Raw genomic sequence first — 10,505 nt, 5'->3', positions numbered from 1 at the left:
AGTAAGAAAAACTGGTAGTTAAGTGGTTTCTTTAGTTCACGATGGATTGCCGAGTTGGTATTGTCAAAGGTGAAATAATTATCAATGTATGGGGAATATTGTGTTTATATATGATTAAAGTCTAGGCCGGGTAAAAACAGAGTCAGAAAAAACCAAATATCGTTTTTTCAACTCGAGCCGTAATTCCATAAACCCGACTTTAAAACCCAATTTTCTACCCAACTCTGACAACAGCTTGTGTCACGTGATTGACAGCTGCAAGATCTTCGGCTCGACTTAAGGAGTTAGGCCCAATGAAAATAAAGCCAACCTTGGTTGGTTTTAGTAGAGGATAAGGCTCAATGTTGACTTTCGTTCTCATATAAACCCGGAATGCGCCAATTCCTTCCATAAAAATCCGCCAAATAGAATAATAAACCATTTTTTAAAACTCAACTCTGTGGAAAATAAGATGCAGGTTGAATCCTAAAACTCAAGCCGTAAATAGGGCCCAACGACAGCTTAGACCCGATTTTTTTAAATCGCGGGCTCTGGTTTAATCGCGAATTTTTTTTTTTTTTTGGTAAGTTCTTAGAATTTTATGGGTTTACAGTTAAGGAGACCCACCCTAATTTGAATTATTATTTAATACAAAATTATATTCCATTATCTAAAAACTTCAGATTTCATTCGATAAAATCATTTTTTTTTCAATTTTAGTTTTTTTGCTTCTTCTCACCCTCAGTCCGGCATATCCACGGTAACATATAAAATAAAGGATTGAGTCTTTATCACAAATTCAAATTCATTAATCCCTTTAACATTGCAACCTGATGGTATAAACTCATATTATTTGATCCAGAAAAATAGTTTGAAATATCTAAGGTCTGCGACATTGTAGCAAATGTATAGAAATAAGAAAATCAGAATCAGACAGTTATTTTACACCTTTAGCTGAGCAACAATTACTAAGATATTGTCGTTTTTATATCTTTGAACATGTTAAATTAAATTGAGGAACACTTGAAAATTACTTTAACAGTCCCTTTAGAAGGAAAAATGATTTTTTCATGCTTAAGATGACCCTGCTAAATTTTGCCCTTTTTAGAGAAAATGTTTTGATGACATGCAATACAATCAAATATATTTATATTGTTTGAAAACCAGTTTTTAAAAAATTTATTATTGTTTAAAAACATGTTTAGTACCTATGAGAATCTTAGCAAAAAAGCCTCTGTGAAAAATTGGATTTGTTATCAGCTTAAACCTGATGAGTGTTCGGTAAGCTATCAAAAACTACATCTAAACCATAGATTTATAATTTCTTTTCTTTTCTTTTTCTCCAAAGGAGCTAGAACAGGCTTTCTCTATGTCTTGTAATTGTAAAAGTTGTAAAATTTAACCCCTGAATGAGTATTGTTTAACAAGTGGCCGTGAGATGGCACTCTAAAAACCTATCGTAAAAACGTAGCATGTTGTGCCGGGTTAACTTAAGCCTGCGTAGCCCACGCTGTGAAAGGAGATAGGCAGTCTGTGTATTCTGTGGCCTAAATCGACCGGACCACTGCAAACCAAGAAGTGCACACTCTCATTAAAAAATGGAACAGTATCATGCCGCCTGTTTCTTTTAAACCTACGCTAGAAACAAGGGATTTGCAGTTTTAAGAATGTCTAGGACTACAAAAAATTATAAGTGACTAGGTAATTTGGTTGCGACGGCTTAAAATCTGATGAATAACCTTCATAGTTGTCCAGATATCAGTGCGACCGAATCTTGTATATATGCATTTTTGTTTTGAATTTTTTTAACTTCTGAGAGAAACTTAATTTCTAAGTCAAAGTTGAATCATTCATTTATCATCAATCTATCTACATTTTTTAGATAAAATGAGAATAAAAAAGCTTGTTTCTTTCACGCTAACTATTCAAAGATTCTTAACAAAAGAAATGAATTTTCTTTGTCAATAGCATTTTATGTTGAGAAAACAGGGAAAGGCTTTAAATGTACTCCATTGTTCAGGGTTACCCACAAAGAATGAGACTTAGAGACGACTTTATAGAATCTATACTGCCTGCTTCCTTGTGTTAATAATTTCCTGAATCTGATTTTTTTTCAACATATTTTTTTTTCAAGGAAACAACGTTAGTCCAGGCAGAAGTCTCCAAGTAACACTTTCAGGTCGTTTTTACAATCTCATCCTTTTTGGTTAACCCTCTATATATGTAGTACATTTTATGCAATGGGATCCAAAAAGTTGTGGAATGGAAGACGACTTCATACACTTAACGCATCGACTTTTGCCTGAGAGCTTGCAAACTTTAGATCAGTGTAAAAGCCATAGATAAATAAATAAATATAGATAGCTTATGTACGCAAAATCACCAAGAATTATACAGTCCGCGAACTCATACCTCTAGGGGTAAAAGTGTCTTCAATGATAAGCGGGGTGGTTTGGTGTTTTAATGGATTTCATAATAGTGTAAAATAACTCCGGGAATGGAACTATTTGAACAACAATATTTCACTGAGCAATATATCATATGGACGAGAACTGAAGAAGGACATGAGAAGGACTAAACTAACTTAAATTTCTCTCTACAGAACTCATGTACACCACAAGTACTTAATGACATAAGAACAGCCAATGTTCACAACCGACCTAGTTAATCTATATAATAGGAATATCTTTAAAACATCTCTGTACATTTATATCTTTCAAGATGAAAAATGTCGTCTTATGCGCAGTCTATCTTTATCAATGGTAAAAGCCATGTATCTTTAGTATTCACATTTTAAATGATTGCATTGAAGTCCTGAAAATCCAAATTTATAGCCACCATATATGTTAAGATAAATACAAACCGTTGTATAATCAAATTGTATGATGTATCGTGTATAGTGTATATACTGTACAGTGTGTACTTATGTTGTACAGTGTAGAGTGTATACTTATGCTGTACAGTGTAGAGTGTATACTTTATGATGTACAGTGTACACAGTAGAGTGTACAGAATATTGTATCTTGTACAAAGTACAGTTATACTGTACAATGTACAGTTATTCTGTACAACGTACAGTTATCTTGCACAATGTACAATTATGCTGTACACTTTTCATTTATACCTTACAATTTAGAGTTATACTGTACAGTGTACACTGTACAGTTATAACTTATATTGTACAGTACAGAGTATTTTCTTATCTACATTGTACATGCATTCATGTATAGTGTAAACGGTACATCAAATTATATATTCAGGCAACGATGAATGTGAACTGGTGCAATGCTAACAAATTTGAGGAGGCAGATTGCAACTATGTAAATATCATCATTATTTTCTTAATTTTTTTAAGTTGTCCAAAAAGAGTTATTTTACTTACAACAACGACTTTTTAAACCTCAGCTGTTATAAAGTAAATCCCATATGAGGATAAATCTATGAAAGAAATTCTCTAACGAATCTATGAAAGAAAATTATCTAATAAATCTATGAAAGGATGAATATATGAAAGGATAAATCTATGAAAAGATGAATCTATGAAAGAATAAATCTATGAAAGGATGAATCTATGAAAGGATAAATCTATGAAAGGATGAATCTATGAAAGGATGAATCTTTGAAAGGATAAATATATGAAAGAATGAATCTATGAAAGGATATATCTATGAAAGGATGAAAGGATGAATTTAGGAAAAGATGAATCTATGAAAGGATGAATCTATGAAAGCTAATAAATCTATGAAAGGATGAATCTATGAAAGCTAATAAATCTATGAAAGGATGAATCTATGAAAGGATAAATCTATGAAAAGATGAATCTATGAAAGAATAAATCTATGAAAGGATGAATCTATGAAAGGATAAATCTATGAATGGATAAATCTATGAAAGGATGAATCTATGAATGTATAAATCTATGAAAGGATGAATCTATGAAAGGATAAATCTATGAAAGGACGAATCTATGAAAGGATGAATCTTTGAAAGGATAAATCTATGAAAGGATGAATCTATGAAAGGATGAATCTATGAATGGATAAATCTATGAAAGAATGAATCTATGAATGGATAAATCTATGAAAGGATGAATCTATGAAAGGATAAATCTATGAATGGATAAATCTATGAAAGGATGAATCTATGAATGTATAAATCTATGAAAGGATGTATATATGAATGGATGAATCTATGAAAGGATGAATCTATGAAAGGATGAATCTATGAAAGCTAACAAATCTATGAATGGGTGAATCTATGAAAGGATGAATCTATGAAAGGATGAATCTTTGAAAGAATGAATCTATGAAAGGATGAATCTTTGAAAGGATAAATCTATGAAAGAATGAATCTATGAAAGGATGAATCTATGAAAGGATGAAAGGATGAATTTATGAAAGGATGAATTTATGAAAAGATGAATCTATGAAAGGATGAAAGGATTAAAGGATAATTTAATGAATGAATGATTAGGAGGATCTGCTGCAGTATGTGGAAACTGACGTGAAGAGTAACAATGGAGTTTACAATACAATTAAATGTGTTTTAGCCTGCCCTATAAATATAATTAAATGTGTTCTAGTCTGCCCTGAAGTATGAATATAATTAAATGTGTTCTAGCCTGCCCTGAAGTATAAATATAATTAAATGTGTTCTAGCCTGCCCTGAAGTATAAATACAATTAAATGTGTTCTAACCTGCCCTGAAGTATAAATACAATTAAATGTGTTCTAGTCTGCCCTGAAGTATAAATATAATTAAATGTGTTCTAGTCTGCCCTGAAGTATAAATATAATTAAATGTGTTCTAGCCTGCCCTAAAGTATGAATATAATTAAATGTGTTCTAGTCTGCCATAAAGTATGAATATAATTAAATGTGTTCTAGTCTGCCCTAAAGTATGAATATAATTAAATGTGTTCTAGCCTGCCCTGAAGTATAAATACAATTAAATGTGTTCTAGCCTGCCCTAAAGTATAAATATAATTAAATTTTTATTTTTAAATCTGAATTTATTCCTACATGGTTTCCCAATAAAGTTAAAAGTATTTACAATTTTGAAATGAAAATACCATTTTTTCTTTGATTAAAAGATTTTCTCTTTTTGATAAAACTATACTTAAGATAAAAACTTTTTAATCTTAGAATTCAAGCTAATAAAGTATTCTGCCTCAAATGAAAGTATTCATTTAGAAGAGAAAGAGAGGTACATTTTATCTTTTACAAGAATTAGAGGGCAGTGTTTCTCATTAAAAATAAAATCACAGAAGACACATCTTTGGTGTTTAATTTGTTAGCCTGCTAATGCACAGTATTTAATTTTTTCCCTTTTTGATAAAATTTTACGCAAAATATATACTTTTCAATCATAGAATTTAAGCTAATACAGTATTCTGCGTCAAGACAGTTTTTGGAGTTTAATTTGCTAGCCTACTGATGATTTAACCTTTTTGATAAAATGTCTGTAAGAATATTTTTAATCTTAGAATTCGAGCGCGCTACTAAAGTATTCAGCATCAAATGAAAGTTTTTAGTGTTTCATACGTTAATTAAAAGAAAAAAATTTCAGTGTTTCCCCCAATAAAAATGGAGCAAAGACGACATTTTTTGCTAAAAAATAAAAAAAACTGTTGCACTGCCTCTTGTTTACAATAAATCTGATATATATAAATTTTCAATTTTAAATCTGATTTTTTTCCAACACTTGTGCTAGCGTACGAATTAAACAATATTACTTTTTTTGATAAAAAGATTTCCCCTTTTTGATAAAATTTTACTTAAGATATACTTTTTAATCATATAATAAAGTATTCTACCTTAAAGGAACAGACTTCTAATTAGCTTACTATAGAATTTTTACTATATTTTTTGTCGTCGTTATTTAATAATAATAAAAAAAAGATTCTGTAAACGAACCCACCCAAATTCATGATTTTGAACGTCGACTTTGCGCTCAAACTCTGGATTTACAGATCTTTAAAAAGTTTTATATGTCTCAAATGAATCCCAAAGAACTTGTCCACAATACTGCATGCTCAGTTTAACTACCTTACATAGCTGGTCTGTCCCTTTAAGTGAAAGTTTTTATTAAGAAGAGAAAGATAGGTACATTTTATCATTTACAAGAATTAAAGTGCAGTGTGTCCCAATGAAAATGAAATCACAGAAGACATTGTTTCGCTAAAAAATAAAAAAAACTTTTGCACTGTCCAAAACTGAGTTCCCTCTTGTTTACAATGAATCTCCGAATCTGGAGTTTATTAGATTTTAAACTCACGCCAATTCCATCATACTTAAATAAGTTTACAACATTCTGAGTTCTGACATAAACTTTTCTTCAACTCCTTCTCCTTTTTTACTTGTTATTTCCTCCTTTTCCTATTTTCTTTGTTATCCCCACCTTCTCCTTTTTTACTTGTTATTCCCACCATCTCCTTTTTTACTTGTTATTCCCACCTTCTCCTTTTTTCCTTGTTATTCCCTCCTTCTCCTTTTTTACGTGTTATTCCCACCTTCTCCTTTTTTACTTGTTATTCCCTCCTTCTCTTTTTTCCTTGTTATTCCCACCTTCTCCTTTTTTCCTTGTTATTCCCACCTTCTCCTTTTTTCCTTGTTATTCCCTCCTTCTCCTTTTTTAATTGTTTCACCACCTTCTTCTTTTTTCCTTGTTATTCCCACCTTCTCCTTTTTTACTTGTTATTCCCACCATCTCCTTTTTTACTTGTTATTCCCTCCTTCTACTTTTTTACTTGTTTCACCACCTTCTCCTTTTTTACTTGTTATTCCCACCTTCTCATTTTTTACTTGTTATTCCCTCCTTCTCCTTTATTACTTGTAATTCCATTCTTCTTCTTTTTACTTGTTATACCATCCTTCTCCTTTATTACTTGTAATTCCATTCTTCTTCTTTTTATATTTTTCCAATATGTAACCAGACAAATATTTTCTTTCATACCTGTGTAAAATAAAAACTAGAGAAGCTACGAGGTCAAAAAGTCTTACAAGTAGTTTTGCATAAACTTTACCTTGTCCGTCTGTCTCATACTATGCAGTGCAACCCATCTTGATTTTAACCATTAATCTTTTTGGACTCATTTTGTCCCCCTTCCCTTTATTCTTGTTTTGTATTTATAGCCCCCCCCCCTCCACTACTCCTGTTGATTGCAATAAGATATTTTAATGCTAAATTTGCAGTGTGGGTTAATGGTTAATAAATATATAATGTTTTGTATCATGAATTATATAGTTTAAAGGTCAGGGTAGCTGTAAACTATTATTTCTTTGCCGATCCAAGAAGTTTTGAAAGGTCTTTACGCCTGTATAATATTATTTGCTGCGTTTTTATTTTTATTAATTAATGTATTGTATTTAGACTGTTATAAGCAGTCTAAAATTGAATAAAAAATAAAACTTTGAATATTTCCTAAACATTTTCTGAGATATAATAGATATTGCCATTGAAAATTACAAATTCTTAGTTCTTTTGAGATATCAAACGTTGACGACTTTCATTTCGAGTTTTACTGGTTATCACTGAATAAGGTTTAAATGTTGTTTAAAAATTTAGAAAATCCAGGAAACAATTCAAGTTTTTAGCAAAGTGCCATAAAACGCGATGTACATTTTCGATAAAAGTGTTGATCATTTGGGCCTGAGAAACGTATTTGAGTTGTGTTTTTGATCCCAAAAATAAAGGGCATTGTGTGAAATAGATGAACAATCACTTTATAATTAACGTTAAACTTTTATATTTGTATTTTAACCATGGCTTACCGTTTAGTGTCCATTTATAGCATCAATGTCTACTATTTTTGCAAGTTATGTTTGATTTAATTTTGCTATTAAAGGGACTGTAAGCGTCATTTTATGTGACCCTCAGTGCAAAGATAGCAATTTCTGGTTGAGAACGGTCCCTTTGAAACCTTTATGTGATAAATAGTTTGGAAGATATTGTTTGTCCTTCGGACAGTATAAGAGAAATATATTTTATTTGTTTTCTTCTCTCTAAAGTTGGAATGTTTAGTAAACTTCCGATCATGTAAAAGACAAATTTAGATTTTCTTCAATAGTCCTTTTAAACTTCTATACTTGCTCCGTCAGTCTGAACCAAAGGATAATTACTAATTAGGCAGAAACCATGTAATTAAAACGGACAATAGATCTACAATCTACATATTTTCATGACGTATATTTCACCTGTTTTCGTCAAGAGTTCCTTTGAATTTCGTTAAGAGTCTCTTTAATTATCGCCGAAAGTCCCTTTAAGTTCTATACTTGCTCCGCCAGTCTGAACTAAGGATAGTTTGGCAGAAACCATGTAATTAAAACGGTCATTAGATCTACAATCTACATATATAGCAGGAGAGGTAAATATGTAAAGTTTGTGGCGTTTCTCGACCCCTCTCCAAGAAACAATTTGTGAGCTCAACTAAAGGGACTGAAGGTGTAAATTTAGATTCAAAACGGTTCTCAATAAAAACATGTAAGATTTGAATCTGAGGAGACATGTCTAACAAAGTTCAAGAGTTCAAATAGAAATATTTATCTTCTGTGACATGAAGGATGTTGATATTTCTGGAACATAAAGCAGATTGCAAATCAACATTTACAAGCGCTTCTTTCTATAGAAAAATAAAGATAAGTCAATGATCAATGATCAATTAAAGGTTTACAGGGTAATGTTTTAATCTGGATACTCCCACATAACTGATAATATAGAATAGAAGCATTGACTCGGACCGTCCTACCCGAGTGGCTCGAAAGGGATTTTCTAATCATACAGTTGCAAATAGATGTATCACGAGCAGCTGTAGTACATTTGAATTTCCGAGCCTTTCCGGTCCAAGTTTGTATCGTATCGGCAGGACATCGGTTAAATAAAACAGACACTCAATAGGACTAACCGGTGCAAGAAGGTTGACACGGTCAGACTTCAGGTTGAATTTACTTTCACTAAAGGGTCAGGGGTGCGTGGTATATTTCCAAGTAATCAATCAATCGACCTGCAGAAGATGAGGTCATTTTATAAGTTGTGCACATCGTTGTCTGCACAAAAAACTCTCCACAGCAGTGGGTCCAGGGAGCAAGGCTGGAACTTAGACTTAGTAAATATGGAAAACAAATATTTTCTTTCTTGCCCATTGTACATTTTTACATAGACGTCTGCGGCATTGAGCACTTTCAAATGACACGTACCGGCCTGTCAGACGGCACTACGTGTCAGTGCGGATTCTATAGTAACTGTTCTGTTAACACAATACTTTATAAATAGTTAGGTCACGTTAAAATACGCCTTCAATCCCTTTAAATATATATATATATATTTTCCATCTGAATAGTTTCATGTTTAAACTCTAAAACTAACTTTCCGTTTCCACTTAAACTTAGACCAAAGTTAAATCAAAGAATATTTTCATTTTCATTATTCTTTTATTTCCACTTACATTCCTACATTTCTGAAGATATTTAAATATTTTATACATTCAATTTTCTTCCTTTATTTTCTACTACATTCCTACATTTCTGGAAACATTTAAATATTTTATACATTCAATTTTCTTCCTTTATTTTCTACTACATTCCTACATTTCTGGAGATATTTAAATATATTTTATACATTCAATTTTCTTCCTTTATTTTCTACTTACATTCCTACATTTCTGGAGATATTTAAATATATTTTATACATTCAATTTTCTTCCTTTATTTTCTACTACATTCCTACATTTCTACAGACATTTTGACATTTCATACATTTATTTTTTTTCCATCCTGCATTCCTACATTTCTACTGATATCTTGACATTTTATGCATTCACATTTATTTTTTTTCTCTTACATTGCTACATTTCTACATTTTCATGTTTTCTAACTTACGAGATGAAAGATGTTTTATACAAATGTAAATTCAAAAATTGAACATAAATTTATTTTGAATGAGAACTTTGTACAGATAAATTGATAAACTGTACATAGGGTACAGAACAGAGTTGACGTAATTAACTGTTACAAGGAATTATGTACTGCATACATGAAGTTAAAGTTGGAACCGCAATACTGAGTTTAATGTTAACAAAAATGACTAAAATCACAGATAAAATTAGCGGATTAAAATATATTCTCTATTCTAAAAACCAAATTGTTTTAATCAAATTATTTTGTTCATTTGTGGTTTCTGATATATTTTTTTTCTTTCGTAGATTTATTCACATTTATGGTCTTTTCTATCAAGTAGGAATCTGGGTTAAAATTAGACTTCGACAAAATGTCCTGAGTATTTTAAATGTTTCTAAATTTAGTTTTAAACTCAAGAAAATACAGTTCATTTATTTACACATTTTGTTAAAAATGTACAATTTTCGCGTATCGTGCTTTTTTAAAACTATTTGCATTGACACATATCCATAGTTTTTTTCAACTGTATGCAATGTTTATCTTTATCCACTTAAAAAGCTGTTTAACTTATATCACAAAAAATTCTTCTGTAAATTTGATTAAACGATGTGAAGGTGCAGAAAGTATTGACGT

The 10,505-nt window shown here is 31.0% G+C and overlaps 1 protein-coding gene across 3 annotated transcripts; it reads left to right on the top strand.

Annotated features, from left to right (window-relative positions):
* Positions 1 to 4,902, top strand: LOC111703253 (uncharacterized). Of its 3 annotated transcripts, none has more exons than XM_023475146.1 (6): positions 1 to 69; positions 700 to 739; positions 1,185 to 1,260; positions 3,240 to 3,299; positions 4,453 to 4,517; positions 4,627 to 4,902. In XM_023475146.1, the coding sequence occupies exons 1-6, from the start codon at positions 42 to 44 to the stop codon at positions 4,652 to 4,654; spliced, it is 297 nt and encodes a 98-aa protein (XP_023330914.1). In that variant the 5' UTR covers positions 1 to 41; the 3' UTR covers positions 4,655 to 4,902. The 3 variants fall into 3 exon arrangements, with proteins under 3 accessions (XP_023330914.1, XP_023330913.1, XP_023330912.1); XM_023475145.1 differs by having other exon boundaries at positions 4,589 to 4,902; XM_023475144.1 differs by having other exon boundaries at positions 4,453 to 4,826.
* The last annotated feature ends 5,603 nt before the right edge of the window (positions 4,903 to 10,505 follow it).

The sequence above is a fragment of the Eurytemora carolleeae genome, unplaced genomic scaffold (assembly GCF_000591075.1).
Source record: "Eurytemora carolleeae unplaced genomic scaffold, Eaff_2.0 scaffold150, whole genome shotgun sequence".
NCBI classification, from domain to species: Eukaryota; Metazoa; Arthropoda; class Copepoda; order Calanoida; family Temoridae; genus Eurytemora; species Eurytemora carolleeae.
The sequence above is the reverse complement of the archived record's forward strand: the minus strand, read 5'-3'. Positions and strand labels throughout refer to the sequence as shown.

What these genes read in the sequence shown, in the direction of transcription:
- LOC111703253 (XM_023475144.1), top strand. Translation starts at nt 42, where the DNA reads ATGGATTGCCGAGTTGGTATTGTCAAAG. An exon ending in TTAAACCTGATGAGTGTTCG is followed by an intron (nt 1,261 to 3,239) that starts GTAAGCTATCAA and finishes TTATATATTCAG; the next exon opens with GCAACGATGAATGTGAACTG. An exon ending in AGGAGGCAGATTGCAACTAT is followed by an intron (nt 3,300 to 4,452) that starts GTAAATATCATC and finishes ATGAATGATTAG; the next exon opens with GAGGATCTGCTGCAGTATGT.